We start from the raw sequence: 22,444 nt of genomic DNA, 5'->3' as shown, positions 1-22,444 counted from the left end.
GCTTTGATTTGCTCGACCTTTAACGTCTCCCTTTTCTGCTTCACCAACCTAATTCTTTATTATATATACATATATCATCCTATTGCCTTCACTTTTGCTTCCTACTAATTATATTTATATATATATATATATATATTAACAAAATTATGATCCACATTATTTTTTATTTAAAAATATAATAATTTAATATAAGTATTATGATTCTAACAATATACTAATGAATTGAGTTATAAATTTTAGTAAATCAAATATTATAAACCGATCATTATCTGTCTTGTACCAATCTATCGCTTTAAATTTATATTCACAATTATATTTAGTTTCATTCCATCATTAATTTTAATTTCATATTTTCTACATTCTTACTAACAAAAAGATTAATATAAAAATTATAATTATAAGTACAACCTAGTTATCGTAATTAGCAGGAAGTGTTAAGTGCAAGATTAAGTTAAGATCATGTAAATATGAATACAGAGAAACAATGGAGCTCATATTGCTCTATTTTAATATATCTTCTTTTTTTTTTTTTTATATTAACCCCTTTTTATTTTGATAGAGTGATTACTAGGATTGAACTTATTTTTAGGAATTTTTTGTAGAAGGATTACTAGATCAAGGGAATTAGAACTTTAATGATATAAATTTTAAGCAACGAAGAAGCTGGTTTTTGGAAACTTAATTAGAGAGTTAGGCTAACTTGGCGGGTTAATTAAGGCATTATATCTCTCATTTTCTCAACTTCCTTCAACCAATATTTTTTTGTCAGTTGTGGAGGTATTCATTCCTAGATCTCGGTCGTGTTTGTTGGTTAATATTTTATGGCTCGTATAAAGAATATTAAATTATTACCGGTCAATTCTCACACTTTAATAAAAAATGTCTGTCTAAACTAATGACACTCAAGTGATAATTAAGTTCTCTACTTATCTATTTGAATCATTTTTCTCTCAATTATCAAAAGACATGACCTTTTGTGGAAAGATATAAGTTGTCTTATAAATTTTGGGTCAAGTGGAAGATTACTGGAAAAAAATATACAAAAGCTCAAAGAGTTAAAAAGAGAAAACTTGATTGTTTTATGAATTCTATACTCAATTGATCTTTTTTGAAGAGACAATTACCAATCAACACTACCATACTTAAGCAATTTCTCCAAAAAGTAATAATAGAACAATGTATGTTGGCTTTCAATCAAATAGAGTAAAAATATATGATTCAAAGATTCCTTACATATTAAAATTTAAGAAAAACTAAGATTTAATATTTTCTAATGAACGGAAAGTTTCTAACAGCGTTAATAAAACAATAATCATGCATACTACTATCTCTAAGTACTCGAAAAGTCTAGATGTACAGAAATCGGAGGAATTTTGAAAATTAGAATGAAAAAAGTTAGATTAGCACATGGAGAGGTTTCATCTTCTACTTTCTAGAGCTAATTATTCCTATGTCATAAAAGACTATCATTTATGTTGTTGGGAAGCTTTACATCTTGGTGCTCTTTAGTTTTTGTATCCAAGACTCTTCATGTTTCATTAGTACGGTTTACTTTTCATACTAAATATTTTTATAAAATAAAATAAAATAAAATTATAAATCATAAAGATAATTTATGTTATAATAGGTTGATCTTAATCTCTATAGATAATCTCATTCAAATTAAATTAAAGAAGTGGACAAATCTTTAATGAATACTCAAAGACAATACATGTATATATATCTATATATATATAGATAGATAGATATGTATGTACATATGGTATATATAAAAATTTGAAATGTTGGCAATGTATTATCGAGTGCAGAATTCAAGGATTAATGTTTAATTCCTTCTTTCCAAATAGGACGAAGATCAATGCCAATTAATGAGGGACGCCGAAAGGCATATCAGAATAAATGATGAACTGATTAGGAATTTGAAGTAAAAATGTCATACGGACATTATGCACCGCATTGAAGATTAAAATAAAAAAGCCGCTGAAAGGAGAATAAATTCTTAAGTTGTCTCATGATCATCGATAATGTTGCTAGTTCTTTATAGTGTATATATATATATATATATAATATGATTTCTGTATATATACGTTATTCCAATAGAAAGTTTATAATTATAATAATGTATGCATTCTTATAAATCATTTTATATATTAGTGACATTAATTAATACTTCAAATATTTTTGTATTTGTTTTTTATGAAGCTGCTTTGTTATTTTGTATTCATTAGATTTAAATTAATTATATAAATACCGGTAATCGCTGTATGATCAAATATAAATACGAAAATCTTTTTGTAATTTTACACTAATAAAATTTATATTTAATTCTTATTTTAAGTGAAAAATATTTTTAACCATAGAGACCCTTTGGATTCCATTATTTATATATATATATATATATATAGATATATATATTTTACCTTTGTTTCAATATATATATATATATTTTAAAGTTGGAAAGATATTTAAATTACTTAACTTATCCCTTTAATTTCCAACCTTACCTAAATTTCTTTCAATTAGTTCTGGCCTTTAAAATATATTTGAATTATATCCCTTTGTATCATTGCACAGAAACTGAAACGTTCTTTCTAACATGGATCCTTAGAGACTAAGCGATTTCGAAAGGAAGAAGAGACAGACATACATATGCAAACATATGATGTAAGTATCTGTTTTTTTATGCATGTATGTATAGGTATATAAGATATTATATATAGAGGGAGGAAGAAGTTCGACGTTTAAGCCAACCTTGGAGGGGTGTTAGCATCCTCTCATTTAATATAAAAAGAAGGTACTGACGAGGAGAAAGATGGCGAAGTGTCAGTATGTGTAAGCCATGTTGGTTAACGTCAGAGGTAATAAATTATTGCACGGTTTCTTGACCATCCCTTTGTATTTTTCTTCCATTTTATTTTTGTTTTATTATTATTAAAATAATATCAAAATAAAATAATGTCTCTTCCTTTACAGCGACCCAGCTTTCCATGCATGCCTTCACATGCAACCCAAAAACCCTAATCTTCCTTTCCTTCTCCAACTTTCGAACTACTCCTGTCTTTCCTTGTCTATTTTACCATTTTGCCCTAACCCTTTATGCCAAAACCCCATGCACCCTGCCTTAATCAATTAACTTTCTCTCATATTATGTATATGTATACGTATATATATATATATAATTTACTTTACAGAAGAACCTGAAAATACCCTTTTGATACCCATTAATGTTGGTAGCAAACATGGACAAGAAAACGTCTCAAAAAAGTGCTTGATCATGATAAGGACATTGAAACCCTACAAGCAAGCAACAAAAAGTTGAAAACTTTTTCTTTTCTTTTTTGCTTTTCAATATTGAATTTTATATACATATATGCAAACAATGTCACTAATTATGCCAATCATTTGTCTAACTCTCTTCAAACCTAAAACAACATCTTTCTTGGCTTTGGGTTAATATATATCTTCAAGTGTCTCATATGTTCTTATCATCAGGGCTAGATGTGCGGGAACAGACCAAATTTTGTGTCGAAAATAAGAAACATGCATCCATTATTGGCTGCCTTAGTAATATTATATATATATTTGGAACCAAAAAAGTATTGGTGAGTAATAATGAAATAATTACTTTATATCCCAGGCTATCTTTTTTTTCTCCTAAAAATGTTTTTTTTTTCTTCAAAAATGAAAAATAGGAATATCACTCAATATTTAAACACTAAATTTCCGACTCTAATATTAGAACACTAAGTTTCTAACGTTAATGACACAGTCGATTTTACGATTATTTCAAAAAACTATACGATAATAAATAACTTAAATATATTATTTATACTCTAATAATCTAAATATGTTATTAAGTTTAAACTAAATAAAAATAATAATTTTAAATCTTTTTTTTTCTGTGTGGGGGGGAAATAAAATCCAACCTCTTTAATTATGACTGTATAAATAATGTAATTTTTTACTTTTCCAGTTAAAATCAAGTTATTGTCTTGTATCATTATTCTAATAAATATTAATGATATTGTGCTAAGTGATATCTATTATTAATACACAATTTAGAATAATATATCTTCGTCAATCCATTCCTATAAAGTACATAATAAACAATCAAACATGTCTTAGACTTGGATAAAATAACACATGCATGCATCAACATTCCACAGCCCGCCATATATAATTACATTTCAATTCGTATGTATACACTGTATTATGAACATCCACATAACACTTTTCTCTTTTTAATTTTTCTTTTCTAGCGGCTTAGGTAATGGAGTGCTTTGAATTTAGAGAATAAACTAATACTCAAAATGACACGTACATACATATATTAGAAGAATAAAAATAAATAAATTAATTAATTAATTACTATTAACAAGTTTAAATAAAGGTAGGATTGCTTTCAATTTATGACATATATAATAATGATAAAACCAACCATCCCTTAACTGGATGGTTACTACTCCCAATTATCTCAATAACATTGTGATTTTGAGTCAGAACTATATTTGTTAAGATTTAATTGGTATCGAATTTTATGATGAGAATAAAGAGATGATATATCACTTATTACTTTATTGTAAACATAGTTGATCATTGTGGTGCCTATGCTGTCACATTAGAGGATAATCTAGTGTTGCCCCCAAAACATCACCAGTATGCTCATTTGGCAGAGCTTGTGTGATCAAAATAGAATTAGGAATCATCTAACATCTTTTGATCGATGTTATAATTTAGTTATATAGTTAGCTAGAAATAAAAAGATGTTTAGTTATAAAGACCTTTCTACTAGTGAGTTGTGTAGTCTCATCCCCATTAAACTAGAGCATTAAGTCAAAATACTTCATAATAGCCTTTAATTAGTATCGATAAATCAAATGTTAGTTTCCTTATTAAAGGTAAGAGAGAAGAGGCAACACAAGGGGGTATAGAGATTTATTACTTGGATTCCTACTCTTGATGGGAAATAGAAGTTCAATGTTGACATATTTGTATGGGTAAGGTTGACCTTACAGGTGCAGGCGAGATTCTTAGAGATTAAGAGTGTTAGTTCAAATATATCTTTTCCAAGAATGAAGGTTCTTAAACCTAATAAAAAGATGAGTTACTAATTACCAATGAAGCATTGTAATCTTAGTTTCAAAGGGTGAAATTAAAGAAAAGAATATTATTATTAACAACAATTCTACAGTAGCCACATCTTGGGGGGAATGGTGATTCCATACTATGGAGATAAATGTACTGTTAATAAAGTTAAAAATATAATACACTCGTTTAAATTTCACTAAACATATAAGAAAATAAACATGGTGACTGATTTCTTGACGAAGATGGGAATCATGAAAAATAATATTATTATTAAAGAAAAGAATATTATTATTAACAATAATTCTACAGTAGCCACATCTTAGGGGAATGGTGATTCCATACTATGGAGATAAATATATTGTTAATAAAGTTAAAAATATAATACACTCGTTTAAATTTTACTAAACATATAAGAAAATAAACATGGTGACTGATTTCTTGACGAAGATGGGAATCATGAGAAAGAATATTATTATTAAAGAAAAGAATATTATTATTAAACACAATTCTACAGTAGCCACATCTTGGGGGAATGGTGATTCCATACTATGGAGATAAATGTATTGTTAATAAAGTTAAAAATATAATACACTCGTTTAAATTTTACTAAATATATAAGAAAATAAACATGGTGACTGATTTCTTGACGAAGATGGGAATCATGAGAAAGAAAAAAAATTGGTGGCACAGGTATAGTGGGTTGGGGGAGAGGGGTTGGGAGTTTGAAGGGAAAATGGTACTTAATATAGTACTAAAATAGGTTATATTTAAATAATCCTCATATCACTTAAATAAGATTTTATGTTTTTTTTTCCAATTAGATGTTAATTTTGATTTAATGGAAGACCTTAATATATAGGTTGTACCTTTTTTAGATACATCTTATACCATTATCAATGCTAAAGGGCACCATTATAGTCATGTGTTCTATAAACATCTAAGAGAAGTCCAATAGGTACTAACGACTAGGTGATAACTGCAAGGTACTTATATGCTTCTTTAAGGTGGTCCAACATGATACTAGTGTTTTGTCCGTGTTGGCTAACCTACTGGCCTTAGATAGTTTAACATTTTGGGTCTGAGTCTTATTCATTGTTAGGGATTGAAACTCAATCTTGAATTAACATTAGGCATATTACATGGTTTAGATGGATTGACTGAAGACTAGATTTTTCGATTAGGGTTCTATGTCGAGACTAAAACAATAATGTTTATCTATGATGGGTTTTCATTTATGTTAAGTCTACCCTGATGAAACTAGTGGAATATATTTTCAAGGGTGTCAAGTTTTCTTTTCTATTTTATTTATACTTATCTTGTCTTAGTTGTATGTTTTGTTTTACTTTTAAGTCATATGTATGCATCTAAATACACATTTTTTTGGGTCTACTTTTGAATCTTATATTTCAGTATGTATAGAGTAAAGACCAACAAAGAAGGTTGACAAACACAAAACAACCAAATAACATTGCGACCAAGCAAGACGCTTAAACTCTTTACCTGTTCCTATTATAGAAAGAGCATCAACAACATAATTCTTCTCCATGTTTGTATGCATAAATCTCACATTCTTTAATTTCTCAATCCTAGTAACAATCATAGTTGTCTTCTATATTTTATTTTCATAACATCATTTTCATTGACACCCAAGCCACAATCAGTTGGGAATTGCTCTTAATTTCTAGCTCGATTAAGTTAATGTTAGTGGTTTCAGTACAAATCATATTGGCTCTTTTGACTGCGCAATAACTCTTCGATGTCTGAATCCAAAACACCTACATTCTCATAAAAGATACATTTGATGTAACCTTCGTGATCCCTTAGGCATTCGTCAATAATCGGGTTAGACTAGGTTTTCCCAATACCAGGGCATCCTCATTGAACTTGAGCTAACCATTTTAAAGAGGAATCAATAATTAGATTTGTGCAACCCATTATTTTCATAATGGTTATTAATGCATTTCTATTGATATGAATAACTCATTAATCTAATTGTTCTCGAACTCCTTTTGCATAAACTTGAGTCACCAAGTAAGTTTAATTTTAATAAGACCACAAATCTCTCAGCCATGGTAAAAGTTTTATATTGGAAGACAATCTCACTTATTATCAACCGAATTGACCAACTAAATAGTAATATAGAGACGAACATTAATTAACTTTCTTTGTCTTTAATCTCCACTTATACTTGGCCAAACATTATAGAGTTGGGTATATTCTCATACTGGACCCAATTATTGTTATACCAATTGAAGTAATAACACCAAAATTTCTATGACCACTCACGACTAAGGAAAAGATGATTGATTGACTCATCTTCAAGCCAATATAATGGGTAAATGTTGCTTAGATCCAATATGTATTAGCATTGGTGAAGGGACCCAACCATAACTAAAATATCCTTCAATAATCGCCACTAAAGACCTTAACATTAGGTAAGAACTTTAGCATGTCAAACTCTACTCTCTAGCTTCTTTCCATATACAAGTGATTGGACATCGCTTTTTTGTAAGATTTAACAAAAAAAAAACATGTTTATCCTATTTTTATATCAATTTACCTGAAGTGTTTTGCAAAGATATACCATTTAGAATGGTCATCACATTATTCCATTATTCATTTTTCTGATCGAACATTTTTTTGCAAAAATCAATATTGTAAGACTAGGAGTCCTCTTCCTAAGAGATCAAATCACGAACATTATCATCCTTTTTTTAGCAAAACGAAAAAGTTTAGGAACTATCTATTTGAGAGGTATATTAGTAAGTCGCATGTCATACAAAAATTTGACAACTCTATCATTACCAATAGCCCTAGCTAATCGTTATAAGGGTCCATATCCAAGGTTTTCATTTTGGAAGACATTTTTTATTTTGCCTTTCTACACACTGGAAGCACCAAAAGGTATATGTGAGGGCGTGAAAACATGATTATGTTGGTCAACGCTTCACTCTTGTTACCATTATGCCAAACCCATTTGAAAAGGAGAATATTAGTCATGTCTCTTAGGGTGACATTGAAATTTTGGCCGAAACTAATATTGAAATTTCGTGAGTGACATATAAAAGGTTAAGAGAGAAGACAAGATTGCCTTAATTATAGTGATATGGACCACACTAGAGAGAAAACGATTTTCCAATCCAACAAACTTTTCTTCAACTTCACAACACAAGATTCCAAGTTTGGCACAAGTAGGGATTGACACCTAAAGGAGTGTTTCGTTTTTTATATCTAATCTTACTCCTCTACTTAATCATCAGCTCCTTATTAACCCAAATCACTAACAAATCATGCTTCTTAAATTTAATCCTCATATCATACATGACTTTACAGCATCTTAAGATTCTTTTAAGTGAAATCACCTCTTTGAAAATGGGCATAAAAAAGCAAAGAGTATCATCAACTAATTGTAAAAGATTAATGATCAAAGTGCCATGACCTAGGCTGACTTCCTAAATTAAATAAATACTATTTGTTTTCTTTATCAAACTTGATAAACTCCCCTCACTATATTGTAAAAGAACAGGGATAAAGATTGCCTTAACGAAGACCTTTCTTAATTTTAAAATTGCTTGAAGGAGCACCATTAACCAAAATAAAGGTAAATGCACTTTGAACCCAACTCTCCTTTTCGTACTGAAACCCATTCGACCAATCATGGTATCTAAAAATTCTCAATTGCAAATATTAACAAAATTCTATATTTACTAAATTTGTTTGTGTATTTTGTCCTCAAGGTTTAGGCAAAGATATAAGGTAGGAACTTTATGTTTGGGTAGCCTTATTATCAACACTCTTATGTTGGCAATAGATTAACTTTTTGTCACTCTTTATATTACTTAGCTCATCAATTTATACTAGCATATATTTCTACGACTGCTTGCTTTTTTATTGATGCTTTACGCAGCTTATGTATGAGCCTTGGGGGACACTAGTTTTAGCTACTTCATCTTCGATGTGATAACTTGATTCTGTTGTGTATCTTATCATATCATAAACTATTTTGTATTAGTTTTATCATCCCATTTTGATTAATCAATATTGTAGATTGATGTAATTTTCTACTATAACTTATGTCGTGGTGTCTTGCTATTTTCTTAAAAAAAATTTATCTTTCAAGAAAATTATTTATAAATTATTTATGTTCTAACATATTCCTTTATGTATAACTTGATAAGATTTGACCATTAGATATTTAATTCTAATATCACATAATATTAAGTAACTAATTGAACTAATTATCTTAAAAATTTAAATTTACAGAAAACATTCAAAGTATTATTTGTATTAAAATAAAAAGATAATAAAATAATGTGGATTTACATATCTATACTTAAACACTTCTAATGTAGTGATCAAGAGCAAAACAGTATTGATTATAAGTACCATATTAGTACTGATTATAAGTATCATATTACTTTTCAAATTTACAAAAATTTTAACTTTAGTGTATATATATATATATATATATATATATGTTTTTACTATCAATTATTACAAAAGATTAAAAACAAAACAAATGTAACCAAAACGTGAGGCGGTTGACTTACAATAAAGGGTTAAAAAATATACATCCGAAGGACAATTTCGTAATTTCGTAGTGATAAGATCCCATCCAGGGCTTTATATATCGATAGCTCCATCACCCTCAACGCCATTTTACTGTGAGTTCATGTGCTCCAATTTTTTCCTCATCTCTCCAATATTTTAATTCTAAGATTCAGTTTCAACAATATATTATAATTTCTTAGTTTTTCTCCCTTCCTCCTTTTCAACAAAATAGTACTGTAATGGAAGATCAAGCCTCGGCCGCTGATTCCAACAGCAGCTCAAGCCATGGCTCGGAAAGAAGCGAACCAGTGAGGTCAAGGTGGACTCCAAAGCCCGAACAAATTCTCATACTTGAGTCCATCTTCAACAGTGGCATGGTGAACCCACCAAAAGATGAAACTGTGAGAATAAGAAAGTTGCTGGAGAAATTTGGCGCCGTTGGTGATGCAAATGTCTTCTACTGGTTCCAAAACCGCCGTTCAAGATCTCGCCGCCGGCAACGCCAATTGCAGGCCAGCCTTGCCGGAGATAACCAACAAAAGAACCTTCTGCAGCAGCAGCAGCAACAGCAGCAGCAGGCACAAACCAGTAGTGGTGCAATTCAGTACCATGAAAATAGTGGTTGTGGTGTTGGGTTTGGTTCTTCTTCTTTTGGGTCATCTTCTTCTTCTTCAAGTCCTTTTCTGGTCAGTGGTTCTTCGTCGTGTGGGGTTATAGGTGATGATGGTGTGGAGAGTCTTTTCTCAATGTCAGGTCAAATGGGTTTTCAAGAAATTGAACAAAGCGTTTGCCCATCTGACTCTTCAAATTTGCACTATCAACCTGGTAAAAATGCATGGCTATTGATTAAAACACTTTTGAGAGTTTTTTGTTTTTTTAAATTTTGATTTAATAGTTTTTATTTGAATCCTCTTAAATCAGACCCAATTCTTCTTATTTCTGTAAGTTTTATTTCTTGCTTTTTTTGGTTAATTAATCTCCAATTTCTTTTATTAAAAAAAAAAAATCTCCATTTCTAATTTATGTCTTCTAAAGTTTCTTTACTCTTTCACCCAAAAGATATCCATCTACTGCTGTACATCAAATTTTAAGAATCTTTATAACTAGGAGGCTATTCTAGTGAAACTACGGTAGAATAAAGTACTAAACTTTAAGACTTTCTTTGTGATGATGTGACAATTTTTGCTACTACTTCATTTGATTAATTAAATTACACTGTTGTACATGGATATAATACGTTTTGCACTTTCAAACATATGTTTTAGCTGGAAAAATTCATTATATCAAGAGCTATCATGGATTGGAAGGAGGAGGTATACATACGTTTGCATAAATTTGTTGTATTTGTTCAAATATATATGTATTTACTATATATATATATATATATATATTCTATAGTTGCTTGTGTTTCCTTTCATATATACATACATGTATGGACTATCTTTATATATATTCTTTAGTTAATTAAAAGTAAAAGCTAATTAAAAGAAAACATGGTGTAAAAAGAAAAAAAGTTGAAATGATTTTCCTGGTAACTGGGCTTTTTGAGCTGATTTTCAGGATTCATCACAGTGTTCATCAATGGAGTTCCAACAGAGGTACCCAGAGGGCCACTTGACATGAAAGCAATATTTGGTGAAGGCTTTGTTTTGGTTCATTCCTCTGGTGTCCCACTGCCTGTAAATGAATTTGGCTTCTTATTTCACAGCTTGCAGCATGGTGAAAACTATTTCCTGGTAATTAACCATCCTCCTAAATCAATTCACAGATACACACACACACACACACACACACACATAGATTCTTCATTTTCTTTACCAACTCCTTTTAAACCTTTTGAAAATTATGAGGTCCCATATATATACACATATACACCTTATTGCCTTATCAATGAATATTATTAGGTAAATTACAGCTTAAAAATTTGTGGGGTTTTTTTTCACATTCACTTCTTTTATATATATGCAAATTTCATACTTTGGTTTTTTTTTTTTTTTTTTTTTGATGATTTCACATAAAAATATTACTTCTTTTAGGTTATCTTTTAAAAATATTTTGAAATTTTTTGTAATTTTGATTTGTTTTTATAAGAAAAAACAAAACATTTACAAATGTTTGAAGATTTGGTGCACACACACACATATAAACACAGACACTTATCTTCTTCTTCTTCTTCAACTCGCTTAATGATCTGGCACATGAGATCCCATATATACATCTCGTTGCCTTATTAATTAAATATTTCCTAATGGATCAAAGAATATAATGAATCCAAATTTTCCATTTTAAAACTTTGTCACAGAGAAAAAGGTTCTTTACTTAAATTTACCAGCTTGGGAGAGTATAAATATTTAAGACGAACTCTTTCTTCTTTACTTATCAAAAGTTAATACATATATAGATAGATAGGAGCAGAAAGAATAATCTTGGAGTTGTTACATTTACACTTCTCCCTAATTATCTATTTCTACAGTAATAAAGCATTCAAGTACTGTTAACCTATCTTTGATTTACTAATCTAAATCTATATAGAGAAACAATGTGATCATTTTTATTGTATTTTAATGAGTTCAAGATTCCAAAACATTGAAAGCCACATATATAGATTACAGTACTTCAGGTCCGTCATTTAACATATTATATAATAATATATAAGTATCATTCTATTAGGGTTTATAAGCACACAGTTTAATTTTAAAGTATATCAAGGCTTTGTTAATTACTGGACTGATGGGCGAGATTTTTAGTTCCTGGAATCCACCAAAACCAGTCATAATAATTATTATTGACTAGTAAATTTTGGTTACAGGTTACGAGACCATCATGAACTCACAGCAAGTAAAGGTTCAACAGATGGGAGCTTCTTCTATGTGGCTCCACCAAACAAGATCTCGTACTTTGTGATCATGCAAGACAAGTTTATTACCTATATTTCGTTTTTTTATATATTTATTATTAGTTTTTGTTTAATGGTCATTTACTTCGATCTTGTTTTTTAATATTTTATATATAATTTACAGAAACTACTCTCTAAAGAGAGAAGATCCATGTGTTCGACAGCTTAGAGAAAGCAAAAGATACGTTGTTTTATATATATATATATATAAATGGAATGAAGTTTGTTTAATCCAAGTTAACTGCTGCAAATTTCTGCATTTGTGATGATCAGTAGATGCAGCAGTTAAGATCTTGATCTTCTTGTAGTCTTATTCAGTCTTACATTTGAGTCTGAAGTACTTTCCCTTCTGATCAGCAAGTACTTTGCCATCTGTGTGGATTATATATATTCGTTTTTTCAACTAGAATATAGAATTTATTAATGTTAAAGATCAAGGATTTGGAGATTTTATATATGTTTTATTGATCGAATCAGGTATATGTGCATATATAAGAGATGTATAAAGATAAAGTTTATACAAATGATGAATAGAAGAGAGACACAGTCTCGAATTGATGAGGATGACCAAAAGTATGAAGCTGGGCAGACAGCTGTGCTGATGATGCTGGTGACCTGAGAGTCTTATAAGAAGAAAAATTATCCTGAAGATTTTAACCTTCCAGAGTTAAGTTGTGGATCATTTTGGTCGTAACCCAAGCTTATTTTTTTATGAAAAAACAAGAAAAGAAAAACTATCATTTGGACGGGGTTTTGGTGAATCGGCTACTTGATCAACATTAGAATAAACCGAAGAAGCTTTTTGTCGAGATTCGTTCATGAACAAAGCAAAAATCATCTTGTGTGTGCTTTCTACTCGAAAACAAGATTAGAAAAAATATAAATATATATATTGCACGAATGGTGTCACGTCATAATGTAAGCGGAAGAACCAAGATTTGAAGCTTATGCAATTAGAAAACCAACTACATATGAGTTAAAATATGGCATTACCGATAAATTTCTGCTCATGTTTAGTAAACTATGGAACAACTATGAAATCTAAGATACAAAAGATGAGACAAGGTAAATTTCAGGTTTATGAGAACTTTTTTAAAATTTTTTTAGATTTATATATAATTAAGCAAAAACAATGGACAAACAAAAAAAAGAGAGGAATTTTTTTGAGAAAATAGAACCTCTTCAATAAAATAAAATATAAAAAAATAGAGTTTTTTAAAACATGAAAAAAGTTATTCTTTTTTGTCATTTATATGAATAAATTTTTATAATTATTAAAAATTTAATATGAACCTTCGCCTCGAATTAGATAAAGAAAGAAGAGTTGGACCCTTTTGAATTCTTATACTTTCATGTTTACAACTCAATTCATATCTTAAGTGGACTTCATTATGAGTTAAACCTATAATAACATTGGAAAATAAACAATGAGAGAAGAAGAAAAGAGAAAAGAAGTTTAAATTTCATTTTGAATAAAGTTCATCTTTACATTTCAAAAAGAACATTTGTAAGACTTGAAAGTTAAAGATTCAAGTCTCAAGGACTAATATAAAGGTCCTTATTTCTTGAATATTAAGAACTCCCTAACAAAGTTTAAGATGTGATTAATTATGATTTATCTGAAACATCATATTCCCTAATTAAATTTAATAAAATGAGATGGTAAAGTAAAACCTAAGAAGACTTAGAATAAAATGAGCAGAATTTCTATAAACTAAACTAATTAAGCATATACAAGTGAAGTTTCAATAAGTGGTTAACTACTTAGAATGATTGGCTAACATAATGCTAATAACCAAGAAGGATCGAAAAGTATGTATATATATATTAAAAAGACTTGAACAAGGTGATGATTTTTTCTACCATCCCATGGATATTTACTTTTCAACATTGTTGTGTTAAGTGCAATATACTCATTTAGGAATGGTTTCTATGGATATAAAAACTAAATATCGATGATTAAAGCATCAATAATATAAAAAGCTCCAACACATTGACTAAAACAAAAAATCACCTTGGTATATGCAGTAATATTTAAGATACTAAAAAAGAGTTTGTTAATTAGATGATATAAAAATTGTCAAAAAACTTTCAAAAATGTAAAAGAGTATCTAATGGACTTGTTTGTCTTGAGACTCTAATGATAATGCAATATTACAATTATACTTAGTAATTAAAAATGAGGTAATTGTAAGCATAATGCTAGTTCAAAAAGATAATGACGTTGTAGAGTACCTTATCCATTACCTTACTAAAATGTTCTTTCCCCATGAAATAAATACAACTAGATGAAGAAAACATGTCTGGCAATGATCTAGGCCATAAAGATACTCAGACTTGACATTTAATCGTATAAATGTTGAGTGATTTACATAATTGATCCCATAAAATCTTTGTATGATGCACCCTTCATGGCTAAAATATTATCACGACATTTTTTGTAAAAGATAATTTTATTGATTAAGAGCAATATTAGTGCGAAAACTTATATTATTAACATGGTATAAAATAAGGTATGTTATAAAGAAGTTAATTAGAAGTTGAGCTTTGTCAACACTAAATCTACACAATAATATATAACATTATAAATTTGTATTAAAAAGAATACTAGGGACAATTGTCATACTAGAAAAGAAACTTTACTTTGATGGAACAGGCAGTAGTTAATGGGTTAGCATAATGGTATCCATTGTAAGTTATACCCGAGAATTTAACTCACTAATAAAGAGGTTAAATTTAAAGACTATCAATAACGTCACAACATACACGACATGCATATTTGGACTGAAGATCTTAATAGCCTTAGGAGAGATAAAGGTTGATGTATGGAGCAACTCCATACTAGTTACTCATCTAAGATAGAGGAGAATGAAAGGTTAAAGAAGACGAATTGAAGCCTTATCAAGAATATATAATGACTCTTACACAATACTTTAGAAGGTGAATCTTGAATCAAATTCTAATAAAGTGAAATCAAATGGTAGACCTTTTTACAACATTGTCTTTAGTATGAGAAAACTCTAATATGACTAGAGTGAGATCTATTCTCAAATAAGAGTTCATATGCAATGCTACAAAATGCCACAAGTGGTAAAAATCTAATAAGATGCAAAGCCATGGTGCTATGACATCCTTAAATATTTATAATCAAAATAATGCCTAGTGAAGATTATAGGAAGAGATCATAAGTTGACAAATTAAAGATTGACACTTTATGCAACACGACAAAATAGACAATTATATAATAGAATTCTAAATTGTATACAATTAAAGTATGTGACCATAACAAGAACCAGAAGAGTCATAGAAGAGGCACATGGATGAAAATGTTCTAGATAAAAAGATAATGCCCCGTGGATATTTTTCACCCATCATGAAGCATGATTATATGCAACATTTGTGAAGATGTCATGAATGTTAGATACATTACAACCTAAAGTATTTGCCACCTTCCAAATTTCAAGAACTCATACAACCTTAGCCCCCTAACATTAGGGTATTACTATAATTGGAGAAATTAAATATGCATCGTGTGAGTAGAAATATATTATGGTTGTAATTAATTATATCAAGAAAGAGGTAGAAGCACTTTGATTTAAATTTAATGTATCTAAACCTTGCTCTTTTATTTGGTAACAAAGACTATCAATCCCTTCCTAAAGAGCCATCTCTTGCATACCCAAAACATTTTTAGAAAAACATATTCCAATAGAAATAAAATCCGTGCATACATGTATATAAGGCACAATGATCAAGTTAGAACTAATATTAAGAAACATGAGAATCATGTGCTCATGACCTGTCTGTTATATATAGTCCTTCACAAAAGACTGAAGAGATTCATACCATTTATAGATTGAAGTGTTATTTCTAATATCATTATATAAAGATTCCTCAAGCTATAGTAAAAAAAGAAAAAAAAATGCACATAGAAAACCAATTCCACTAGTTACTACACATGCTAGGTATATTATTTCTTGTTAGATCTAGGATTAACATGATACATCATACTCAAGCTCATTTGAATTATGAGTCAATTTAAAATTAACTTAATTAACTAGAGTAGCTTGGATTTATACTTATTACACTCAAATAAAAATGTGTTTTTTTAAAACCCATTATTAGCGTAATACAATAGCACATACAAGAACCTAGATGAGATGAAATAATCAAATGAATCAAGTAATTATTTAATCATATATTTTTGCAAGACAATTGGCAAAGAAGGTTTCATATGAAGAAATCTATCAAAGAATCTCTAAATTTAAAAGAATTATTTTCATTTGTTATATTATTAAAAGACTACATATTTTATGATCCAAAACCTATAAGTCAGTTTCCATATATTGTTAGACATATGTCTACTAAGGTATTCAATAAACAAATGCAAAGCTTACGTTATCATCGTAAATTCTTCAGCGTTAGAACCCCATCACTTCTTATATTTTCTGATTTCATGCATTGCACTACCTACTCTTATCTAATAAAACTCTCACAATAGCAATTTATCTAGTTTGACCCGAATAGAGTTATCAATAATGATTAGATGAATTATTTTCACTCTAAATAAAATAACTTTAAAATGTATCATTCCTTTGATTTTTCAAATACAAAGACACGGATCGCTCCTCAGTATCTATATCCGCATTCATTTGATATTTTACCATACTTCAATATAAGAACGTTTGTTATTGAAATAGTGATGTAAAAACATTTAATCTGCAAAATTATTTGAAGATGAAGTTAAGAGGCAAAGATTAATTTGTTATTTTCCTAAAATGGAAAAGAAGAGAAAATAAACTTTGAGAGGCGAACTGATTAAAGAAATACATTACATGCCAAAAAATATATATATAAACTATATACACTCATCCTTCCTTGTAACAATATAACTAATAAACCCAGTTGGCTGCTAATATGAATTATGCAAGACCACACGCCATGAAGAACTAGCTAGAAGGCACAGTATCTCTCCCTAAGATTCTCTAATATATTTAACATATAATACAATGCTATAAATATATATATATATGCATACATGTATGTGATATTGAAATTATATTATAAAATAATTAATAATCATGTATAGCGGATGATGAAAAAGATGCATGGGCGCAGTACGTGGATTCCCCATTAAAAATGGAATTCCCAAAAATTAAAATAAATAAAAAGATATAATTAAAAAAGGAAATTGAAGCAAACACCGACCAATATAACCAATGTAAAGAAGACGGATGTTTGTTGTAAGACTTGTTTAATTTAATCTTCACATTTTACTGAGAAATACCATGTGAACCCAAAGATTTGAACTCTCATTGGTCGGCATCCCAATATATTAATTTGAAAACTTGGATTATATATATATATATATATATATATATGTATGTATGTATGTATGTATGTATGGATCTCACTGTACCTTTTTTATAATAATACAATATTATCATGCATGTATGTATAGCAATCGAGAATGTGCTTTTCAAAATTATGTACTGTAAATATATATATATATACGCGGAGTTTGAATATATGTTTTGTTGACTAAGGGAGAGAAATTATTAAACAGCATTTCAAAGTTGATTGAGGAATCCAAAGTCTTAGAGATTTAGTGCTGCTCATGATTAATTTGAAAGCAAGAATAAATCCACCAGAATTCTCAACACTAAGTGGATTAATATTTCATGTTTATATACATCCGTTCTTCGTGTGTGTGTGTGTATATATTATATATTGTTGCATTTTGAATGATATTAGTTATATAAATTCAATTACATTCAATTATAAAATAAATGCAAAATATAAAATAAGAGCACAAAATTTTATGTAGAAAAATATTTAATATAAAGGAATAAAATTAAAAGCTATACTTCGAACTAAATTCACTATTAAAAAAAGTAATAACTAAAATTAATTTTAAATTAATCACAAATTTATATTTTATAATTATAAATATATATATTATCACCTTATATAGTAACTCGGAGCTTTAAAAAAAATAAAGTCATGAATTAAATACGGAAGCAAAACAATAGAGTTTATAGTTATATTTCTTACACAATAATTCAAAATGCCCAATAGGATTACAGGAATGTTCATTCTAAAAAAATAAAAAAAATAAACAAAAAATAAATAACCAAACATCTTAAGACGACTTTCACTAGCTTTTGAAGGAGTTTGGGTGGTGAACAATTCATAACTTTCTTGTTGATTAGGATTTAGATATTGGTCATTTTGATTTGAAATGGTTAATAAAATGGTGAGATACACTAGTCTAATAAGAATATCACACTACTCACCGATACAAAAACTGAAGGTTGATAAAAATTATAAAAACAACCAATACAGCTACTGATTTAAGTAATTCATTTATCATAAGAAAAATCATTTATTGCATGTATTTACCGTTGCAATATTTTCAAAATCGACTTATTGAGACAATAACTTAAATAACATTTCAATCTCATATTCAAGTGAGTAAGAATAATAACTTTTCATGTTTATTTGTATATTGATATCCCTGGAGCCTATAGGGATGTCTCACTACGCGTGAATCAATATTCAATATTTCATACCAACCGACTGTCCCCATACTCGTCCGGTATGAGTGCAAAAAATATCATCTCTCAATACTCCGTTTGATATGATAGTAAATCGGGCTGTCCTCATACTCCATCTGGTAAGAGCACTAAAAATATCAATTCTCGATACCTCGTTCGATATAAAGCAACGTTCACGGTATGATTTTCTATGTACCTAATCCGTCCACCATCTCCTCGGATATCCAGTAAAGCTACCATTCATTAATTTACATGACCAATCAATTTTTCGTTTGCAAATCAATTACCAATTTCATAATCAACCGTAAATCACGCAATACAAGCAATATATATATGAAGAAAGAAAAATTAAATCAATTAACCATTTCAGTATATTATTATGTATTTAAAGCTTTAAATTCAACCATCAGTTAAACAGAAAAATAAATAAATGACTAACCAATTTTTAACTCCATTAATAACTTGTAATTATTCTCAAAGTTTTCTAAATTACACAAAATACCATATTACTGATTATTAAGCTTCAATTCTATAACAGAAAATAAGATGATGGATTCTTACCCGAATCGGTGTCCAAAATACCGAACTTTCTACTGCACTTATTGGCAGTCCCCAAGTTTTCTGAATTTTTTTGCGAAAATTAAAACACGTTCCACATACCTAAAAATACTCACAAAAATCTAAAATCAGTTTTAAAAACCTTTTTTTACCAATTTTGAAATTCCGGCACCGCCACCGTGCCTAGCCGTTTTCGGGCAGATTTAGGCAGTTTTGACCAGTTTTATACCCATCCCTGTGAGAAAATACGTTAGAGAGTCTCGGTTAACCGAAAAAAGTCAAAAAAAAAATCTACTAGCAGTGAAATTTTTCAGTGCAATGGCTCCGCCGGCTCACCTTTGTGACTGTGCATTTTTCTTTAGTCAGCCTATAAAAAACAGAACGGTGAACACAATGGTGAAAAAAATTATATGAAACAAAAAACAAAAAAGGGCTCATCGGAGGCGATCTCAGATTTTGTCGGGGCGGCACTGCAGGTTTTGCTCGCGATTTTCGGTTCATCTGTCGTTCATTTTGCTCTAATTTGGTCATGGGTGTGCTCAGAATTAAATTCTGCGCAGATATGAGAGTTTTTACCTTTTTTTGCGATCAGAGGTGACTCCAGCGCAGTGACGGGCGACAATCGGATCCCTTCTCCGGCGACTGGTTCTTCTTCTCCAGCGAGAGGCTGGCGGGTAGGGTTTGGCTTCGGTGTGATGCGAGATATTTATACCCTTCTTTCTTAAATTTAGACCGTTCATTATGTTTGATCTCGACCGTCCGATCGCATTTAAAAAAGAAATAAATCTGGATCGTTCATCGCAATTTGATTACGTCTGTACGATTGCATTTAAAGATAAAACAAATCTGGACCGTTCATCGCACTTAATCGCAACTGTCCGATCACGTATGAGGAGGGAACGGATCCGAACCGTCCACATGTGCGGGAACGCATCCAAGTCGTTTGATTGCGGGCACGTAGATTGCCAGCGTGGCACCGAGTCAGTGTGTCTTGCTACGCGGCACGCTCCGGTTCGTCGAGGCTGTTTACTGGGCAATCCTACGTGGTGCAATTTTTTTTAATTGAGTTTTGATCTTTGATTCTTCTTTCAAAAACACCATCCGAATCCAAATTTTCATATTTTTTTCCCAACTTTTTTTTAATTCCATCATCAACCTATTTTTTCTTAATTTTACATTAGATAAAAATTTAAAAATTATATTTTTATACATTTTTTAAAAATTTTAAAATTAATTCCGGGTCAAATTCTAAACTCGAGATTACACCTTAACTAATACTTGAGAAATCTCTCTTTTATAGATAAATACCGAAAAATAATTATCATTTTTAAATAATAAATACTTATTAATTTTTTATAATGCTCAAAAATCTAAAGGAAGGGTAAATAGATGTAGATCAGGATGCTAGATTTTAAAAGATATATATAATTTCTTACTTTTTTTTTCTCTCTTGCAAATTTAATATTTTTAGTTAAACAATTAACATGTAACAAGAATATCATCAATTTTAAATAATTAACAAGTTAATTTTTTTTAAAAAAAAACATGCAAATAAAAGCAATCCGCTAATTGCCCAATTCAAATTCGTCCTCCCTTTATGGGCCTAGAAAGGTATATATACATATACATATATATATATGTGTGTGTGTGTGTGTGTGTTGGAAATGATAAGGGAAATTTATTATAGATGGGTCTATAATTTATTAAATTTAGGAAATTGGGCTTTTTTCATAATTGAGTTGGGCAAGCTAATTTCTTACTTACAATCCTTTTCTGGATTCATTTATGGAATCCAATTTTTAATATTGTATAGATATGTTGTTTATCAACTTCATAATATTAAATTATGATTTTTGATTCCTCAAATTATGGAGAAAGTAAGACATAATTTTTCAAGTCAAAAGTTATGTGGGTATTGAGTAAAATCATCAATAACTTTTTTTTTTATAAAAAAAAACTTTTTAACAAAAGTAAAAAAGAAAAAAAAAAATGATAGAAACAGCAAGAATGCATGCATGGATAACTTGAAAAGACTGCAAATAAAAATTAAAGAAAAAGATGAATGTAAAAGATTCAAAAGGGATTATGCAAAATTGTAAACTTTTTGATTCTTGAATGGCTAAAAAGGTGTAGACTTTCTTGTTTGGATTCTCTTCAACTTTTTGTTAATGTTATGCAAATGTGTATTAATGTTAAATTCATCAAAGCATTGAGCCAAAACATCAAATAAACATCTTTGAATGCACATTCTTTTAGTGATTTTCATTTTTCTTTCGATAAATAAAAAGTTAGTCGTAGTTTTTAATTTCACATACATTTTGTTTGCGGTCAGTCAAAATTAGTTTTTGTGTCTTAAGTACTCGTTAGCCTCTCGATTTTGATTTTGATTTTGATTTTTTACTTTAAGTCTCTTTATCAATGAAATTGTGCATTGCATTTTAAAATATTACTTATAACATTATATTTATTTATTTATTTATTAGAAGATATTACTATAAATTTAAAATTACTTGTAAATTTAATAATCAAATTTAACACTATAGAATAAGGTGCATAATATTGTTATAAATTCAAAGGTTATTGAAGGAAATAGAGTTTCTACCTAGTGATTAAGCATAATAAAACTCAAATCAATCAATAAACTTATGGCGGTATGCTCAAAATTATTTTGGTTATTTTTCGCTATAAAAGAAACAAAGGTGGGTCGGATTAAGTCCTTTTCTCTTAAGTTCGGCAAGATTAATTTTGAGAAAACTCGTTTATGTCTAACTCGATTATATTACAATATATTAAA

At 29.2% G+C, this 22,444-nt stretch overlaps 1 protein-coding gene across 2 annotated transcripts; it reads left to right on the top strand.

Moving 5' to 3' along the window:
- Positions 1-9,736: 9,736 nt before the first annotated feature.
- Positions 9,737-12,766, top strand: WOX12 (WUSCHEL related homeobox 12). 2 transcript variants are annotated; one of them, XM_088206233.1, is made up of 3 exons: positions 9,737-10,464; positions 11,212-11,375; positions 12,449-12,766. In XM_088206233.1, exons 1-3 carry the CDS (start codon positions 9,879-9,881, stop codon positions 12,464-12,466), a joined length of 768 nt encoding a protein of 255 aa, XP_088062359.1. In that variant the 5' UTR covers positions 9,737-9,878; the 3' UTR covers positions 12,467-12,766. The 2 variants fall into 2 exon arrangements, with proteins under 2 accessions (XP_088062359.1, XP_088062358.1); XM_088206232.1 differs by having other exon boundaries at positions 9,740-10,464; positions 11,200-11,375.
- Positions 12,767-22,444: the final 9,678 nt, after the last annotated feature.

The sequence above is a fragment of the Carica papaya genome, chromosome 6, assembly GCF_054855325.1.
Source record: "Carica papaya isolate Zhongbai chromosome 6, ASM5485532v1, whole genome shotgun sequence".
Classification (NCBI taxonomy): Eukaryota; Viridiplantae; Streptophyta; class Magnoliopsida; order Brassicales; family Caricaceae; genus Carica; species Carica papaya.
The sequence above is the reverse complement of the archived record's forward strand: the minus strand, read 5'-3'. Positions and strand labels throughout refer to the sequence as shown.